Here is a 21192-nt window from a genome sequence, read left to right as displayed (position 1 = left end):
GTGGAACTGATTTACGATGGAAAAAAATTAGTTCTAATTTTGGCCACCAGGTGCAAATATGGTGCTATACAGCATCTTGTTGTCATCTCCAGAGATCATATTGAACTATTTGTGTAAGGTGTAGTCTATAATAAGATCAACATTGTATCTTTCTCACTTGTTTGACCTGTTTTGCCCACATCCTGTTCCTAATCCGTTACATATGGAAACATTTCTATAGGTCTTTCTTGTATTCACAGCACCAGATTTGCTCCTGGTCAAAACTGAACTAATTTTTCCCAGTGTAAATCGGTCTCACATTAATGCATCAGAACGTCTACAAAGTTTTGCTGCCATATGATAATTAGAGCACATACTGGACCTCTGTGAGTAGCTGCACTTTAATTATAACCACCCAGTATATGTTGGAGGAAGTAATAAGCATCTTAAATCATTTTGGCATCAATGTAGGAAAATATAGATTGCTACTTACCATAAAGATCACATGCTAAGTGCAGACAGACACTGTTTAATTGTGCCTGTCTGCAACTTTAGCATGTCATCTTTACGGTAAGTAGCAACCTCCCTTCTACATTGTTGATATTCCTATCTGGAGCTTCCATTGCTTAGATCATTTTGGAACATCAGCACTCGGAACATTGTCAATAACACTCTCTGTATTTGAATCTTTTTTATTTCTTCTGTTAATTGAACAAAGCGAGGATTGTAGTCTGGCAAACAATTTTCAAGGACTGATAGAAGAAGGATTTCATAAGTGACATCCTTCGTGCATGAATTACACTTTCTTTGGAGTCTTCAAATAGCCAGAAAGATACAAACAGTAGTGATGCCACATTGTGTTGTATTTAACATAAAAAAGTCAGTTAAATTTATTTGGTCATCATCATCATCATCATCATCATCAACAACAACCATTTATCACTCACTGCTATATATAGCCTCTTCCAGACTTCTTCGTTCATCACACTTTTCAGCTTTTTGGAGCCAAGTTTGTCCCACTTGTATCTTAAAGTTGTTCAGCAATTTTCCATTAAATCATCCTCATGTCTTTTCTTATTACAAGGATCCAAAACAGAATTCCCTTAGCTCATCCCCCATCATTTCATCTCACTAAATGTCTGCTCATTTACATTTAACAGTCACTAACACCACCTCAATTCCTTTCTTTTGTCTTATCCTCTCTCCATCTGAGATTATTTTTTATCGAAGTCCATCCACATGTTGTGTGATCTGAGGTTTCCCTGGCGAACAGAAATCTTGAAAATTTCTCAGGTATTCAGACGGGTAGCGTTGTCCAAAAGGCACGATATTTTGGCAAGCCGACTTCTTGCCATCTTCAGGCGTTCTTGGTGTTTGATTGATCTCTGATGGATGCCAACTTTGTATAGTCTCCACCCCTCTCCCGCAGCCTCTGTCTGGGCACGAGCGGTCCGCAGCCAGTGGTGGGGGAAGCGCGGTGCCCCACGACAGGCCATGGGCCACAGTCCTTCCGCGGCTACGGCCACTTGCGGAACTCTGCCGTCGTGGTGACAATGCTTCTTCTTCTTCAGGTGTCCTGACAGGAGTGGATTTCCATATAGACTGTCGTTGTGTTTTAATCGTACTTAAAGCTGGATCCCAGGCTTTGTTTAACTGGAAACCACTGTCTTTATTTATTAGTTTGTCATGCAGCCGGATCTCCACTGCCTCTTTGAGGAGACAATCCCAGAAGGTGTTCGATTGCTGTAACACCTTCTGGGATTGTCTCCTCAAAGAGGCAGTGGAGATCCGGCTGCATGACGAATTAATAAATAAAGACAGTGGTTTCCAGTTAAGCAAAGCCTAGGATCCAGCTCTGAGTATGATTAAAACACAACAGTCTACATGGCAATCCGCTCCTGTCAGGACACCTGAAGAAGAAGAAGAAGAAGAAGAAGAAGAAGCATTGTCACCACAACAGCAGAGTTCCACAAGCGGCCGTAGCCACGGAAGGACTGTGGCCCATGGTCTGTTGCGGGACGCCGCACTTCCCCCAACACCCGTTGCCGCCCTTCCCCCACCACTGGCCACGGACCGCTCGGAAGTGCCCGACGGAGGCTGCGGGAGAGGGGGTAGAGATTATATAAAGTCGGCATCCATCAGACACCAAGAATGCCTGAAGATGGCAAGAAGTCGGCTTGCTGAAATATCGCGCCTTTTGGATGACGCTACTCGGTTGAATACCCGAGAAATTTTCAAGACATCCACGTGTTAATTTCAGTTGTCCTAAGTATGCATATTCATTTGTTCCTATTACTTATTCATTTACCTCTACTATTCCACTATTTTCATACTAATTCTTTATTATTTAGACCTTACTATAATTAAACATTAGATCTAATGGCATACTTTCAGTGTTCAGTTACACCATCCTGGTCCAAAGCAGACAAAACAATACCATCTGCAAATCTAAGGTGGGTCAAAGAGTGTTGTTTATGTGTAATCCATCTTCATCCCAGTTAGCGATTTTAAAGCCACTTTCAAGGCTGTAGAAAATAGTTTTGTTGAAACAGAGTTACTTTGCTCAACTTCTTTCTCAATTCAGAACTTTTTGTTCTCTTGATGTAACTGAATGGAAACTATACCCTTGTTTTGGACATTCTTCAACAAACTGAAGAACACACATTCTATTCTCTGGTTCTAAGTGATGCCACCATAGATTTTATTGTCATGGAATCAAATGCTTCCTCTCTATGCCGCACAAGGTGGTAACTGACACTCGTTTCTTTTTATAACTTTCACTGATCACCGATAGATGATCATGATCAGTTGTGTTACAACAACTTTTAACACCAGCCTGTTCTTTCTGTGGTAAAAGGATAAAGTTTCTTTTTAATAAAAATAAAATAAAATAACAGGTAAGGATTGAATGTATTTCAAATCCGGCTTTTCAACTACAAAAAATGGGAGTTTTTGTCACCACTTGTATTTCGTTTTATTGATATAAAATGTCGCCAGTGTTCTGTAATGACAGATATTTAAAATCTGAATTGTTTTCTAGATTGAAAAACAGTTTACTTCCATTATTTTATGCCTCATTTTCACTCAAAGCTGGAAATGCTATCTGCTTGCGAGTTTCTAAGGTAGTCTTTCATTTGGTACTCTTGATTGCAGCTAGTCCCACATTACTTTGAGGAACTATGCATTTCAAGCATCACTACTGCTTGTACCTTTCTGGCTAAGTATGTCTCATTTGTTTTGTGTAGTATTATCAACTTTAATGACAGTTTTTCTTTTGCTCTTAAATGTTCACTTCCTCTTTGATTCATTATATGTGTGTTAAGTCATTTAATCATGTTATTATGTATTTCTTTAATGTGTAAGAGAAATGGAGAAGCAAGGATCGAGATGAAGGTCTAATTGGTGAGTAGGTGGAATGGGGAGGGCATGAGCGGAGAACAGACACCGCACATATAATAATATGTATGTACCTGATGCCGAATAATGAATCTTCAGTGCAGATGCAAACTATGTCTGAACGCTTGCAGGAATTAGGTGAAGATGTGAACAATGAGGATAATGGGCAGTAAATGCTACATGTGGCATGTGCAACAACGTTTGAAAATTTGGGTTGGACGGAAAGCATGCTCGGATAGCTGAAGCAGTGAAGGTGACAGCTTGAGTAATGCAGGAAATCTGCATTTGTGTCATGGTCCTGCAGAAATTTTCACTTGTCCCCATTTGATTTATTTCAATGCCTGATTGCAACTGTGATCCGACTTTCTTTTACGTCATGTACGTATATGGGCGTTGAATCAAAAAACGGTGTCTGTTCTTTCAGAATGGCCGAAAGAACAGGCATCAAACATATAATAATATCGTTCATACTGCCCCCCCCCCCCCCCCTGTTTTAAGAATGGTCAGTGTGCTGAACCATTCTTCTGGAGAAACTTAGTCAGCTGGTGTACTAGTGGAAGTCAGCCATGTTTAAAAGCAGAAAAAAAACTACATTCCTAAAATATTAGTTCCTTTTTCACAAAGGAAAGAGGGATAGATTGAGGAAGGTCAGAATGGAGGAGGGGGGAGGACAGGGGGGAAGGGGAAAAGAAGGAAGCGGGAGGGTACGAGAGGGAAAGGGGAACAGGACATGGGGGATATAGGTAACTGTCACTTGAGGATGAGAGGATGAAGGAAGACAAAAAAGAAGAGGAATGCATCAGAGAGAGTTAACAGTTAAAGATAGTAACCTGATATGCACTGTATCAGTTTCAGTCCAAAGATAATTGAAGGACTGTTTTTACTTTGTATCTTCACCTCCATCAGCATCCTCTCTCTTTTCAGTTTTTCCATCTCTTCTTTACCAGTTTTCCCTAGTTCTTAACTGCACTTGTCATCCCACTTTTCAATTTTCTTCCTCTTTAATTGATCATTGCACTTGCTCTCAGCTTCTGTCATCTCTGGAGTTGAAATGATATAGTTCTTATCTCTAATATATATCCTTTCATCTTTGTTACATCTTGTTTTCTCAACAATTGAGTCATCCTAAATGCGCAGTCCAAGTAACCTGTCCCTTCTTCCCTAAGAGCAAGACATTATGGTAATTATCTTCGGCTACAAACTTTCTGACTGTCCCTCGTATCAGGATCTCTGAGGGCATACCAGTAAGTAGTTTACCCCAAGGTTGACACTGAAATATAGGGAACACATTGTTATGCCATAGTGAGATTTGTCAAGCATGTGATCCAGCAAGTGAATGACTAATGTGTCAAATAATACTATCCGAGACTGCAAACTAAAACAGAGGAATCACTGTACAGACTAATTAGGCTGCAAGATACTTCTCACAGAATGCAGAAGGTACTGATTACTGGCTCACTTCTGCACAATAACATTAAAATGGAAACCATACCAAGCTGATGCAAATCGGGATGGAGAAATCTCTGCATGATCAGTACCTAATCCACATGGAGAATTTAAATATTGACAGATCAGATGCACCATTGGCTTAAAAGAGGAAGAATAAGAACTGTATCAGCTACAACAGTAACTGTGCAAGATCAGGGATGGAGGACAAAGAACTATGAAAAAGTTACAATAAAAATCATCACTCCAGGTGATTGATGTCAACTTTGTGTGGTACTCTCTGAGACCATTGATCACATAATATTAGGGTGTTCTATAAGTTGACAAAGAATGAATACCTCAAGAAGCACAATAAGGTGTTCATACCTTCATTCGCAAATATGCAGAGTTCTAAAAGTACCAGATCCCCACAACAAATGGTGCAACCACACAACTAATGCAGTCATGGCTAGATGTAATACTAGCCTGTATCACCAACAAACTGAAGCTAACAAGACTGACAAGAATATACATCAGTGAACATATACGTCTTAACAGATGCAAGTACCAGTCACAGACAAATTTTAGTTAATGGTATCAGAGACAACAGCCTAAAACTCTTACAATCATATCCAGACAACTCCAAGCAACGGTATAAGAAAAAAATAGATTGCTACTTCCTGTAAAAATGGCACAATGTGTTGCTGACAAGCAAAAGCAAAAAGCTTACACACTAGCTTTTGGCCAAAGCCTTTGCCAGAAAAGAAAAAAACACACACACACACACACACACACACACACACACACACACACACACACAGAGAGAGAGAGAGAGAGAGAGAGAGAGAGAGAGAGAGAGAGAGAAGCAAGCACACCTCATGCACACTTTCATTCTGGCCCAGGCTGCTGGAGATGATGGTCATGCATGCAAGAGGTGCAATTGCTTGTGTGAATGAAAATGTATGTGTTTCCCTTTCAGATGAAGGCTTTGGCTGAAAGCTAATGTGTAAGTGTCTTTTCATTGCACCTGTCTATAACTCAACGTGTCTTCTTTAGGGTGAGGAGCAATCTACTTTTTCCTTATCTTTTCGATTTTTCCAACAAGCCATTTCCGCTGTTTGATTCAAGCCTAAGCAACTTGTGTGTGTAGGCAAAGGAAGAACTAGCGTAGAAAAAAATCAATGTCACTTCATTGGTACAGTATGGCACTGGGAAAATGCAATCAGTCAACAAAGAGGATTGCTTACAAAACACTTGTGGAACCCATCCTAGACTGTTGTTCAAGCGTTTAATATCCGTACAAAATGGGTTTAATGGGGAATACAAAGAAGAAGGCACCATAAATCGCCACAAGAACTGTGTCATGAAAATGCTGAAAGCCTGAAATGGCAGACATTTTAAGATAAAGACCATTAATTTTGCAAAATCCAACTTAGAAAGTTTCAGAGCCAGTATTAAGAGATAAATCTAGGAATATACTACAGCCTTCCATGTTTTACTTTTGTAAAGGCTGAGAAGAGAAGAGTATACAAATTATTGCGAGCACAAATGTATTTCAGCAGTCAGTCTTCCTGTGGAGAAATGCTGATATGTACAAGGGGATTTAAAAAGGAAGTTACATATTATTATGGCAGAACAAGTAACTTTTATTGAATGTTGCACTACACTTCAAAGTGACACAGATACAAACACTATTTTTCAACATAGTCATCAAGTCTCTATAAACAACAATTTGAAAGTTCTACCAGTAATTCAGTTCCTAGATGATACATATCAACTCCATGAGCACAGAGACATTCGAGAACCACCATGTGAATGTCCTGATCTTTGAAAAACCTGAAATTGCTCCCAATCATTTTCTTAACTGTCTGGACAGTGTTGTCTGTGGTCAATATCAATTATCTTCCTTCCCAATTGGCATCATGAACATCTGTGCAGCCAACATTCACTACAACTGGGCACAACATTGCGCTTGGTCCATATACTGTCAGAATTTCATAGTGAATCTGTTTATAATTGAAACATTTTACCCACAAGAATTGTACTGTCACATATACTTCAACTTAGGAGCACGTTTCCAGTTTCTGCACCATTTCATTTGCACACTGTGATGCACCTGTCAACCATACTGCAATAAAATGTGTCTGCAGGGAGCCCAAAACATGTACTGTCTTCTGATAATGAAGCACTTGTTGTGCAATGGTCTTTGATGGAGAATTACATGTGTAACTTACATTTTAACGTCCCCTTGTAGTACAATGGGAAGTATCATCTGTCATCATGCACTTCACTGTGATTTATAGAGTATGGATGTAAGATCAATGTAGGTATCCCACAGAGTTGTGTGTTGGGCCAATGGAGACCCTATAAATATTGAGTGATCTGTCCTTTAACTACACATTAAGCTACATGTCTTGGCACTTGTCTGCCTTGATGTGTCCTTTCCTCTCCAAACTAGATTATTATTATGTAAAATAGCATTCCTTTTTCTTATGTGGACTGTTAATGATAGTTTGCATTACATGGTCCTACCTAAACTTCACTGTACACCATTTCACCAATATATGTAGCAACAGAATAACAAAATTACCAGAGATTTCAGATCTTATTCCCTCACTGAGAGCTTTAATGAGGGCAAGCAGGGGGGAGAAAGGGATGGAGAGCTAAACTAAAATCTGGATGTTACAAATTATCAACTTGGTCACTAATATCAAAAATGAAGTTAACATACAATAACACAAGTTATTGCAACAAATACTTATTAATAATCACTACAACTGATTGATGTAGTACAAGATGTACCATGATGGTGTATAGGAAAAAGATGTGACTATTAGTTCTTCTTCGTCCACTATCATGTGGCATTCAAACAGCTGTTCTGAGAAACTCATTGTGTGTTTCTGGATTAGGACTTCAATCCGATTTCTGGGTATGAAGCGAGTTAATTTATTTAAAATTGGTCTGGCAGTTAACTGTATAGTACCTTCGAATAGTTTATTATGTTGCAGATCAGAATATTTAGTAACTCACCTGTGTTTTCACTGAGATGATGTCGACAATACTTTTCTTAGAAATATTGTTTATAGATTTTTCGAAGACATTTCTTACAGTCGTTTCCAGATCAGCTGCAGTTTCTTCTTTGTAGCCCAAGTCATTTATAATGTGGTGGTGTTTCTCCTTTGGAGCGCAGGATATCACTTCTGAAATATTGCCTTTGTTAACAACAGCACATACTACATGTCTTTCGGAGCAACGGAAAAATTCTTCCTTCTTGCATTCTTTAACATGCAACTCAAGATGCTCGACGGAAAAATTTGCAGTATCGTTCTGAAATTTACAAAACAATGCAGGATTCACAAATCTGATCACCAACAGTACGACAAAGAATTGAGTCTAATACAAAAATTAGGAATTTATAGTCAGTGAAAGTTACTTACCTGAAAAGAAATATAAACATTCGTAACTATAGGCATACTGTACATCCATTGCGATTCGTTGTTATTATTTAAGACATTTTCTATATTTTGCAAAGTAGATTCTGCAACTGCCAAATCTTGTGAAGACAAAGAGAAGTAATGCAGTATTATTAACAGGCTAAAAATCAGGGCCATTTCTTGTTTCCCACATTAGTGTTCACAAGTCACGATCAAACTGCGCAGAAACCGCAATACACACTAGCTATTAATAACCAGTGAGTTCAGGGAAGACTGACTTATTAGTAACAAGAGAGAGTTTAAAGTCTGTGTGACACTGTATTCAAAAACAGCTGTCTGCTGCGCTCAAGGCAGTGCTGCACTATTGGTGTTTTACATATATGTTTATTTGGTGCCGAGTGACGTCATATCACGTGTGACGCATTGCAACTTGTAAGCAGTGGGTGTTATGCTGTGGATGACACTCGTGACAGCAATGTTGAGAATCGTGTGTCGCCGCTGCTCGACTGATTATTTTTAACAAGTAGGTAACGCTTTTGTTCAGTACAGTACATTTCCTTCAGATGGCTGTGTATAACGAAATAATTGGGAATTGCGAAGAAAATGCAAAAATTGCAATGTAAAAAAAATCATAATCGCCGAAGGGAAAATTATCAGTAGGAAGACAGCACTTTGTTAATTTTGACCACCATAGCGACCATAAAATTCGTGAACCATGAGTTTTTGGTTTCTTTAAATGACATCTCATATTTAAAGTAACTTTTGTTGAGCAACTGACATTATTTTTTTATAGTAACCTCATAATCTGGAATGCATTCTGAAATCGGAAACGTTATCATTCACTGAGTCATCAGCACCGGTAACAAGTTTATCTAGCCTAAACGTTATCTGAAGAGAGAATTTCGAGGAGCATCAGGGTGTGGAAACGATTCGAACACTCCATATTTTGTTCACTGGTTTTTATGATGTGCTCTGCTTGAACAGACGGAAGCCCTATATATTTTTGGGAACATTGTTTCGCATTTATTAAAAAGTAGAAGTTGGACTGCGTGGATTTCTAACGTAACGTATTATGTACAAACTGTATTTATTTATCTTTAAGCATTCTTATACGTTCGTATACAACAATAATTACAGTATGAAATTAGCAACTACATGACTCCTCTGAGTAATGCCAAAATTAGATTCCAATTAGAATTTACCTAGTTCACAATTCATGTATTGCAGTACGGTATGTGTAGCACTGTTGAATATAGTTGTAACACTGTTATATAACTATATTTTCTTATAAACAAGTCTGATGTGGAGTGACAAACTATTTAATTCAGTTTTTGTGTAGTGCAGGTGAAAGTTGGTGAGGTTCTCTTTGGGCTTTACTAGTCAGCTTCAGACATAAGCTACAAGGTATAAAATGCCACATTATTCATTTCCTTGAAGTCTATGTCTCCCTCACTATAAGAAGTGCAGATAATCATACGTCTTACACTTACTTCCCATTATATGTACTTTTTAGCTTGCTTATAAATCAGTTTCAACTCCATTGTGATACAAACAGCCACATTACAAAACACAAAAATGATATTCATGTGAACTTTACCTCCTTATCAAGGTTTTATAATGGAGTTTATGTACTCTGGTGATAAGACTTGCAAAACCTCTCGTATAACATAAAGTAAGAAATTGAAAATCGCTACCAACTAAGAAAATTTAAAAACATACCCCATTAGCCACTCTTCCTACAAACTATCTAAATATGTAGATATGGGCATTGAAAAATTCTGGTAGCTGCATGGCGACTATAGCTGCATGACAAGTGATAGTGTGCTATGAATAGGATTCAATACCTATAGATATAAAAATATCAGGCAGCAGCTTTTTCACAGTAGCAGCTTTCTTACCAATTTTCTTGATTAGATTTATGTGGCATAAGTCATAATAAAACTAGACAGTATCTGAAGGTTCTACTTTGTGATGTGACCTACTGAACTCAAGAAATGAGTGAAAGAAAGTAAATAAGCATGTAATCACAAGAACTGCAGGTTTTAGGAAAATATCAAAGAATGAGTAAATGGGAAACATTAAACCTGCCAAATTGGAAAGCGGATTTAGGAGTTGCTTCAAGTCTGCAATTTCTAACCATGATTTCTCTTTGTTTCTTTTGCAAACTAGTCTATTAGTTGCAGGCAACTCAAGTTCATGGTAAACAGTCGACCAAATTGCAATCACAGTGTCCGCTGCTCTTGTGTAACATGCTGATGTTATCAGTTCATTGGGGTAGGTCATAACCAATTGGGTGATTGTATACAGTAGCCATCAGTATCACCGGATCTAAAGATTTCTTTCGGCAGAAGCATGTGTCATGAGTTGTGCTTGTGTGGCTCAGTCGGTATAGCACTTGCCCAAGACAGGCAAAGATCCCAATTTCGAAACTTGATCTGGCACACAGTTTTAATCTGCCAGGAAGTTTCATATCAGTGCACAATCTGCTGCAGGGTGAAAATATCTTTATGTTAGCCGTAGTTTGAAAGAGCAGACAGAGAAAATTGCAGACAAAAATTAATAGAAAGTAAGGAAAGTGTAAGAAAAGCTGTGCTGATGTCTGGAATTACTCTATTGCACGATCTTTCAGGGAATCATAGAAAATTTTGCTTAGATTACAAAGTCACCAGTGGTGTCAAAATGTTTGCATTTCCTAATTTGTCCAGTAGTCTCCTGTCTAACCAGAACATGCTTTACATCCACCTCCATAGCTAAGGGATGAGCATGTCTGACTGCCGTTTGGAAGATCCAGGTTCATTTCCCGGTAGTACCAGAGAGTTATCATTGTTAGGAGGACTGGAACGGGGTGCATTCTGCCTCACAAGGCCAGCTGAGAAGTTAATTGAATGATAGCTAGTAGCTCCAAGAATCTGAAAGTCGATAAGAGTTGAAAGTTTGGTGTGCTGTTGACATTCTCCTCCATGCCATATCCAAACACCACCACTCTTGGTGGTAGGCACGGCAAGCAGTTGGATTAATCTGAATCATCAGGGCCTGATTGTGACATGATTTCATGTTTAAAAATTAATCCATGCATCAGACACTTACTATGCAACACTATCTCCATACCACTTTAATGTTTCATTTAGATATGTAAGTACCCCTAATGCTGGAAAAAAATAGAATCTACAGAAAATCCTGATGATCTTACTTAGTTCCGTACTGGGAGTGCAGCTATGTCAAACCCTTTCTTAGCTCACAGTCATTACATCTGTCTTGTGCAGCAATGTATACAACTAGAATAAAAGAACATACATTTTAAATATTGTAGATAATTATCTGTGACTTGTATCTGTTTGCAGGGTTATTGAAGATATCCTAAGCTTGTTTTCAAGACAATGTTCATTCTGTTTACCTAATATTCCAAATCCTTTGCCATCTGTGATAGAATTACAATGTAGTAACAGACTTTAAAGATTTTTTTTTCTCCTAGGTTGCATTTACTGCTTGCTCTGTGTTCAGATTGGAAAAAAGAGAAAGAACCATATGTATAAATGAATTTATGACGTGAATGTTTAATGACTCGTTCCAGATCATTATGATCTATCATGCAAAATGATCCATGTAACATGAAACTAACTTAGAAAATGAAACAATAAATCTTATGATATTAAAAAAAAAAAAAAAATATCTTTGCTGTGAAATAAAAAGAAAACAGTAAACAAAGTAAACACAGTGTGTTTGAAAGTGCATATTGTTGGTTGGTAACATTCAATACTCTATTGCTCCACCTTGTGCACTGTAACATGCTTGAATCCTCCTTGGCAAACTGTGCACAAAGTGACAGTGATATGGCAGTCCATTTGAAGACATCCAGTGTATGAGGAGGGTTCCTATATTGATGTACTGAAAGTTTAACTTGGTCCCATGCATGCTCAATCAAGTTCATGTCAGCAGAGCCCCAGGGGACTCACAGGTCTTTTGTGGGTATCTGTGAGGTGCTCATGGATCCCAGAGCTATTGCAGCCTTTCTTCTTTTTTGTGCTGTTTTACCTTCTGTTCCTTCTCCCTTCCTCCCCTTAGTCGTTTCCGTCTGCCCTTTCATTTCCCTCTCTTAGTGTTATTATTTATGTCAGCCCGGCTATCCTCCTCCACTTTGTTTTGTCTTGAGGTTTTGATTTGTTTGATTTTTTCAGCTTTTCTGTTTTTGCTCCCCCTTAGGGGTTTGATCTCCATATCTAAATTGGAAATCTGTTGTGTGAGGCAGATGGGAAAGAACTCCCCAGCATCTTTGGCATTCATTTCTCTCCCCTCTCCCCTGTTCTGCCTTCTCCTCCCTCGCTGCCCTAGTCCCTTCTCCTCCTTGCTAGGCCACCAGCTCGGTAGCCAGTCCTTGTGGTGGGGCTGTAATGTATCCATCTGGCGGAGTCCCCTGACACTTTACAGATCTCACTGCTGGTACCTGCACTGTGAATGCCTCATGAAAGCCTAGGAATTGTTTCCAATCTTTTCGGCCATCAGAACTCCTGGCAACGACCGTCATGCCAGACAGCCGTTGCTGTGGCTGGGTGGCACCCACAAGGCAAGTCTCTGATAGGAGTTGTTGGTACTAGCACAGACATTTGACACATAAACGCATTAAGCTCTCTGGCCACTCTTCCTCGGCCATGTCTCTTCCTAGGAATAGTTCTGCCTCAGTTCCTATTACTGCCTTCCTGGCCTATAGCCCATTGCCTACACCCTGGGAGGAGGGCCAGGCCCACTGGCTTGGGGCAAAACTCCTTCCACGGCTCCTGGTATGCACCAGGACTGACAGAGAGACTTTTGCCACCACCAAACCTCTTTTTTTTCACATTGAGGACAAGTTTAGTGAAATTGAGTCCTTAAGCAACATGAGATCTAGTTCCCTCCTTATAAAGACATCTTCTGCCAGCCAGGTGGCCTCCCCCTTACGTGCGATTGCTTATGAAACATCCCTGTGAATATCACTCCTCATGAGTCTCTCAATATGACACGGTGTGTGATTTTCTGTAGGAACCTTCTCCCCCAGTCTGATAATGAACTTAGGACTAATCTGGAATGATGTGGTGGTCATTCCCTACATTGTGTTCAGAGGGGCCCTAAGAATAAACGTGTAGACACTGGCGCTTTCATCCTTGCCTTTGAGGGGGATACGCTGCCCAAGAAGGTCAAGGTGATGGTGTACAGATGTGATGTCTAATCATTCATTCCAATTCCCATGCGTTGCTTCAGTTGCCTTAATTTCAACCACACATCCTTGCGATTCAATGCCACTCCCATCTATGGTGATTGGGGCCACCCTCTTCATGTGAGGAGCCCATGCGCCCTACCGCCTATCAGTGTAAACTGCTCTGATCTACATTCTCCCCACTTACTGGAGTGACAACTGTATACAGAGGAGAAAAGAATCCAGGCAATAGAGATCCTTGACTGTCTCGGCTACTTTGATGCCCGGAAGGAGTTTGACAGATTTCATCCTGTGAATCTCTTATCTACCTTTTCCTCAGTGACATCTTCCTCTCCTCCTTACCCCCATCCTGCCCCCTTTCCTCCCTACCCAGCAGCTCCTACCCATTCCCCTCAAGGAACTGCTCCTCTTTCTCAGTCATGAAGAAATCCTCTTCTTGGGCTCCTGCTAGGATCGGGGTTCCCTCTCAGAAGTCCTGTCCCCAGTGTTCTCAAGATAGGAACCCTGCAACCTCGGGTCGGATGGGGGACCCACACTCTGAAGCCCCCAAAGCCACTCACTCTCTGTCTGATCCGGACATCACTGCCACCTACTCACTTACTTATAACACCTCCTCCCACCCTCTGAGGGAGAAGAAGAAGCAGTGCAAGCCCAAGGATGAGGGTTCCCTGGCATTCGGGCTCTGCCCCACCTTTCTCACTCCAAATCAGACCCAGTCTCTCTCTGTTTTTTTCCACCTCATTGTCGTTGATAATGACCATTGAACTGGTGACATGGCCTCCCCTTGGCTTCTTTATGTCTATCTTGGATTCTTGTCACATGATAATCCAATGGAATTGAAATGGTATTACTGCCATGTACTGGAAATAAAACAACTTGTTTCCTATTTTTCTGCATTCTGTCATGCACGTCAAGAAATTTACTTCAATGATGAACACCCTCCAATGTTTCTTGGTTATCGGACATTCTGTTGGAAACTTGCCGACACCAAGATAGCACCTGGAGGGGTCTACACTTTGATTTGCACCAGTGTCATTAGCGACTGGATCCCCCTTCGTACCAACGTAGAAGTAATAGTGGTATGAGTGTAGATGACCCCAGCAATCACCTTTTGCATTGTCTACCTCCCTCCAGGTATGCCACTTCCTTGTATTGAACTGCCTTCCTTGATACTGCAAATCTCGCCCCTGTATCTCCTCCTTGGGGACTTCAGTGTACACCATCCCATGTGGAGGAGTGCTACTTCGACAGGTAGGGTTCTTCTAATTGACCAACTTATTCCAGACTTTGATTTGTGTCTCCTCAATGGTGGTTCTCATACCCACTTCAGTGCCACTCATGGCACTTTTTCTGCTATTGATCTCACGATCTCCTTCCCTGCTCTCGTGGCTTCACTACATTGATCGCCCCATGATGATCTTTGTGACAGTGATCACTTTCTGGTGATTCTATTGTTTCCCTGCTGCCACCAGGCAGACAGGCCCCCACTTTGGGCATTCCTCAGAGCCAGTTGCCCTTTACTGATGCAGACATGTAAGACATCTCTGACACTACTATCCCCCTATCCACAGGTCCACTTCGTCGACTGGTGCTGTGGTGGACCAAGGATGTAGTATTTGCTATCCATGCCTGCCGACGGGCACAGCAATGATTTAAACGACATGCTTCACAGACCAACCTTATCACTTTTAAGCATCTCCGTGCTAAGGCTTGCTGCCTTATTAAGCAGAATAAAATAGGAATGCTGGGAGTGCTATGTTTAGTCCCTGGGGACATATGCCTCTTCATCCCAGGTTTTGTCTGAGCTCTATAGCCCTCTGGGCCACCAGTGACAATCGACTGTCCTGGTTCTTATCCTACAGGGTGCTCTGTCTACTGATCCATCAGTCTTTGCAGAACACCTCGTGACAGCATCGGTGTCCTCTTCCTATCCTGCTACCTTTCTCCAGCAGAAACGAAAAGTTGAAGAAACACGCCTCTGTTTCAACAATGAACCCTTCACTGAGTGGGAATTCTTGCAGGCTCTTACCTCTTCATATGCCTCAGCCCCAGGCCTATATTCCATCCAAAACCATATGACCCAACACTTGGATATTATCCAGAGCTAACATCTACTCAGGTTCTCCAACAGCATTTGGCTCATGGGTTCTTCCTCTTGCAATGACAAGACAGCATAGTTATCCCTATTCTTAAACCTGAGAATAACCGAATTATTCTTGACAGCTACCAACCGATTAGCCTGACCAACGTACTTTGCAATCTGCTTGAAAGGATGGTTAGCTTCAGATTGTGTTGGGTACTTGAATCTCGGGTCCTTTTGTCCCTGTATTGGTGTGGCTTCTGGGAAGGACAGTCTAAAACTGACCAATCTGACAGGATTTTTCTAAACACCATCACCTTTTCGCGGTCTTCTTTGACAACATTAGGCGTACAACGTGGCTTGGCACTCTCACATTTTAGTTACCCTCCATGACTGGGCCTTTCACCCCCCCCCCCTCCCCCCTGTCTGATTTTTATTTGCTGGTTTTTATCCTGCTGGCTCTTCTGAGCTAGAGATAGCACTTCACTCAGCACCCCTCAGATCCAGGAAAACGGTATCGCACAGCGTTCTGTGTTAAGTGTCACACACTTTCTCATTACTGTCAATGGGCTTGTAAACTCAGTTGGGTCTCTGGTTACCACAGTGTTGTATGTCAATGATTTTTGCATCTGGTGCAGCTCCCAGTCAGTAGCATCTGCTAAACACCAACTCCAAGGCTCCATCCGATGGGCCCGTGTGTGGAGCCTTTCCCATGGCTACTAGTTTTCTCCCTCCAAAACGCGGGTTATGTGTTTTTGTCATCAAACCATAATACATCCCGATCCAAAACTTTATTTAGGTAACCAGCACCCAAATGTTGTAGCTAAGTCCCATTTCTTAAGGTTTCCTTTTGATAAAAAGCTGATGTGGCTGCCCAGTATTCGCCAACTGAAGAGTACCTGCATGCAGAAGCTTAATGCTCTCCACCTCCTGGCTCATGCATCTTGGGTTGCAGACTGTGCTACTCTTCTCCATATTTATCGTGCTCTGGTTTTGTCCATCTTAGATTGTGGTTGTTAGGTTTATGGCTCAGCAGCTCCTTCCACTCTGAAACTACTTGACCCTGTTCATCATTATGGGGTGCTTGTGACAACAGTGCCTTTCAGACTTGTCCCTTTCACAGTCTCCTCACAGTAGAGGGGATTCCGCCCTCTACAGATACGACAGAGCCAACTCTTGGTTTCTTATACAATCACCATTCGACAATTTCCTTGACAGTCCCATGTACCCCATCCTCTTTGCAAACGAAGGACATCTCCCTCCTGATACCCGCCCTCAGGTGGAATTGCTGGTTGGAATGCATCTCATTTCCCTCTGTAGGAATATCCATCTCCACCCACTGGAATGTTCACAATGGACCCCAGAGGTGAAACTGATCATGTGAAGGTTGTTGTATATGGTCTGGGTCAATAAAGCTCATCCAGATGATATCACACAATTCTGTTGCTTCTTCCTTGTAGCCCCTGTGAGCCATTGAATAAAAAGTTCACTGGTTTCCAGTCATGTCAAGTGATTAAAATTACACGAGCTTTCAGCCAAGCTCTCCTTGGCAATTCTCAAATGGTGTGACAGCCAGTGGGCTGTTGGTACACCCCTTATGTACACTAGCTACTGTCTGTGACACCACTGGTGCTCACTCACGGCTTAACCATATATGGGCATACATTGACTCTGCATTCGATGTGCCTGCTTCAACTGTGCAGTCGCAGGATCCCACACCATGCTGAGCTGCAGGCCACCGCCTCCATTTAGAGTGTTGATTGTGAATTTTTATTCAAATGGCTTCTTTAATTGTATAATCCCAGAATCCGTTAGTGTAAGCCATGACAAATGACTCATCAAATTTTATCTGATGTTCGTTTTCTAAAGCTGCTCAACTAAAACAGATTTCTTGGGGTTGTATAGATAATAAAACCTCTCGTGCTCCTTCCTGCATTCTTGCACAGTGTGTGCTGCATCAATATCTGCATAGATACTCCTCAATCCACCATAACGCGCATGGCAGATGGTACCCCGTACGACTACTGGTCATCTCCTTTTCTCTCTACTTGCATATAGAACAATGGAAAAATGACTGTCTATATGCCTATGAGTCTTAATTTCTCATATCTTATCTTCATAGTCCTTACGCATGGTGCATGTTGGAGGTAGTAGAATGGATCTGCATTGAGCTTCAAATGCCGATTCTCTAAATTTTCTCACTAGAATTCCTCAAAAAGAATGTCGCCTATCCTCCAGGGATTCCCATTTGGGTTTCGAAAGCATCTCCGTAACACTTGCATGTTGTTCAAATCTACCGGTAACAAATCTAGCAGCCTGCTCTGAAATGCTTCAACACCTTCCTTTAATCTGACCTGGTATGGATTCCAAACAATCGAGCAGTACTCAAGAATAGGTCATACTAGTGTCCCATATTTAGTTTCCTTTACAGATGAAACAGACTTTCCTAAAATACTCCCAATAAACCAAAGTTGACCATTCGCCTTCCCTAACACGATCCTCACATGCTTGTTCCATTGCATATAGCCTTTCAGCGTTACAACCTGATATTCATATGACATGACTTTTCAAGCAGGACACCACTAATGCTGTATCTAAACATACAGGTTTGTTTTTCGTATGCATCCCCATTAATTTAAATTTTTGTACATATAAAGCTAGCTGCCATTCATCACACCAACTAGAAACCTTGTCTAAGTCATCTTGTATCCTCCTTCAGTCACTCAACTTCAAAACCTTACCGTACACCACTGCATCGTCAGCAAATAACCGCAGATTGCTGCCCACCCTGCCCACCAAATCATTTATGTATACAGAGAATAATAGTGGTCCTATCACACTTCCCTGGAGTACTCCTGATGACACCCCTGTCCCCGATAAGCACTGACTTTCGAGGTCAGTATACTGGGTTCAATAACTCCAAAAAGTCTTTGAACCGCACACATATCTACGAACTGTTCCATTTCTCGAACCTTTTTTAACAGCCTGCAGTCGAGCACCATGTCAAATAATTTCCAGAAATCTAGAAATATGTAATCTGTGTGTTGCCCTTCACCCATAGTTCACAGTATATCATGTGGGAAAAGGACAATCTGAGTTTCACACAAGCAATGCTTTCGAAAACTATGCTGATTCATGGATGCGAGCTTCTCAGTCTCAAGAGAATTTATTATATTCGAACTGAGAATATGTTCAAGGATTCTGCAGTCTGTAATTTTATGGATCCATTCTTTTACCTTTATGATGTACAGTAGTCACCTGCACTTTTTCCAGTCATTAGGACTTTGCACTGGGTGGTAGGTAAAACCAGATTGGGATTCCAACTGGACCTGGTGACTTATTTGTTTTCAACTCCCTCGGTCATTTCTTTATGCTACGGATGCTTATTACTGTGTTGTCCACATGAGAGTCTGTATGATGGTTAAACTACTGTTGTTGTTGTTGTGGTCTTCAGTCCTGAGACTGGTTTGATGCAGCTCTCCACGCTACTCTATCCTGTGCAAGCTTTTTCAACTCCCAGTACCTACTGCAACCTACATCCTTCTGAATCTGCTTAGTGTATTCATCTCTTGGTCTCCCTCTACGATTTTTACCCTCCACGCTGCCCTCCAATACTAATTTGGTGATCCCTTGATGCCTCACAACATGTCCTACCAACCGATCCCTTCTTCTGGTCAAGTTGTGCCACAAACTTCTCTTCTCCCCAATCCTATTCAATACTTCCTCATTAGTTATGTGATCTACCCATCTAATCTTCAGCATTCTTCTGTAGCACCACATTTCGAAAGCTTCTATTCTCTTCTTGTCCAAACTATTTATCGTCCATGTTTCACTTCCATACATGGCTACACTCCATACAAACACTTTCAGAAATGACTTCCTGACACTTAAATCAATACTGGATGTTAACAAATTTCTCTTCTTCAGAAACGCTTTCCTTGCCATTGCCAGCCTACATTTTATATCCTCTCTACTTCGACCATCATCAGTTATTTTGCTCCCCAAATAGCAAAACTCCTTTACTACTTTAAGTGCCTCATTTCCTAATCTAATTCCCTCAGCATCACCCGACTTAATTAGACTACATTCCATTATCCTTGTTTTGCTTTTGTTGATGTTCATCTTATATTCTCCTTTCAAGACACTGTCCATTCCATTCAACTGCTCTTCCAAGTCCTTTGCTGTCTCTGACAGAATTACAATGTCATCGGCGAACCTCAATGTTTTTATTTCTTCTCCATGAATTTTAATACCTACTCCGAATTTTTCTTTTGTTTCCTTTACTGCTTGCTCAATATACAGATTGAACAACATCGGGGAGAGGCTACAACCCTGTCTTACTCCCTTCCCAACCACTGCTTCCCTTTCATGTCCCTCGACTCTTATAACTGCCATCTGGTTTCTGTACAAATTGTAAATAGCCTTTCGCTCCCTGTATTTTACCCCTGCCACCTTTAGAATTTGAAAGAGAGTATTCCAGTCAACATTGTCAAAAGCTTTCTCTAAGTCTACAAATGCTAGAAACGTAGGTTTGCCTTTCCTTAATCTTTCTTCTAAGATAAGTCGTAAGGTCAGTATTGCCTCACGTGTTCCAGTGTTTCTACGGAATCCAAACTGATCTTCCCCGAGGTTGGCTTCTACTAGTTTTTCCATTCGTCTGTAAAGAATTCGTGTTAGTATTTTGCAGCTGTGACTTATTAAGCTGATAGTTCGGTAGTTTTCACATCTGTCAACACCTGCTTTCTTTGGGATTGGAATTATTATATTCTTCTTGAAGTCTGAGGGTATTTCGCCTGTCTCATACATCTTCCTCACCAGATGGTAGAGTTTTGTCAGGACTGGCTCTCCCACGGCCGTCAGTAGTTCCAATGGAATATTGTCTACTCCGGGGGCTTTGTTTCGACTCAGGTCTTTCAGTGCTCTGTCAAACTCTTCACGCAGTATCATATCTCCCATTTCATCTTCATCTACATCCTCTTCCATTTCCATAATATTGTCGTCAAGTACATCGCCCTTGTATAGACCCTCTATATACTCCTTCCACCTTTCTGCTTTCCCTTCTTTGCTTAGAACTGGGTTTCCATCTGAGCTCGTGATATTCATACAAGTCGTTCTCTTATCTCCAAAGGTCTCTTTAATTTTCCTGTAGGCGGTATCTATCTTACCCCTAGTGAGATAGGCCTCTACATCCTTACATTTGTCCTCTAGCCATCCCTGCTTAGCCATTTTGCACTTCCTGTCAATCTCATTTTTGAGACGTTTGTATTCCTTTTTGCCTGTTTCACTTACTGCATTTTTATAATTTCTCCTTTCATCAATTAAATTCAATATTTCTTCTGTTACCCAAGGATTTCTACTAGCCCTCGTCTTTTTACCTACTTGATCCTCTGCTGCCTTCACTACTTCATCCCTCAAAGCTACCCATTCTTCTTCTACTGTATTTCTTTCCCCCATTCCTGTCAATTGCTCCCTTATGCTCTCCCTGAATCTCTGTACAACCTCTGGTTCTTTTAGTTTATCCAGGTCCCATCTCCTTAAATTCCCACCTTTTTGCAGTTTCTTCAGTTTTAATCTACAGGTCATAACCAATAGATTGTGGTCTGAGTCCATATCTGCCCCTGGAAATGTCTTACAATTTAAAACCTGGTTCCTAAATCTCTGTCTTACCATTATATAATCTATCTGATACC

At 41.0% G+C, this 21192-nt stretch overlaps 2 protein-coding genes across 8 annotated transcripts in view; one reads left to right on the top strand and one right to left on the bottom strand.

The window, feature by feature from the left end:
* The window catches only part of LOC124794718, a 229240-nt gene extending 220639 nt beyond the window's left edge, over positions 1-8601 (bottom strand). For both annotated transcript variants that reach the window (XM_047258303.1, XM_047258302.1), the window contains exons 1-2: positions 8238-8601; positions 7831-8127 (exon numbers count right to left, since the gene is read on the bottom strand). In XM_047258303.1, the coding sequence (XP_047114259.1) occupies positions 7831-8127; positions 8238-8411 (471 nt within the window). In that variant the 5' untranslated portion in view covers positions 8412-8601. The remainder of the gene's footprint in view (positions 1-7830; positions 8128-8237) is intronic.
* LOC124794719 (galectin-4-like) overlaps positions 8571-21192 on the top strand; it is a 142982-nt gene continuing 130360 nt past the window's right edge. The window contains exon 1 of one of the 6 annotated variants that reach the window (XR_007016600.1): positions 8571-8757. The gene's annotated coding sequence lies outside the window, so the exon portion shown is untranslated. Of the gene's footprint in view, positions 8758-9074; positions 9297-21192 lie in introns of those variants that run through there. The other 5 variants (XM_047258306.1, XM_047258304.1, XM_047258308.1 and 2 more) reach the window with 5 other exon arrangements.

The sequence above is a fragment of the Schistocerca piceifrons genome, chromosome 4, assembly GCF_021461385.2.
Source record: "Schistocerca piceifrons isolate TAMUIC-IGC-003096 chromosome 4, iqSchPice1.1, whole genome shotgun sequence".
NCBI lineage: Eukaryota > Metazoa > Arthropoda > Insecta > Orthoptera > Acrididae > Schistocerca > Schistocerca piceifrons.
The sequence above is the reverse complement of the archived record's forward strand: the minus strand, read 5'-3'. Positions and strand labels throughout refer to the sequence as shown.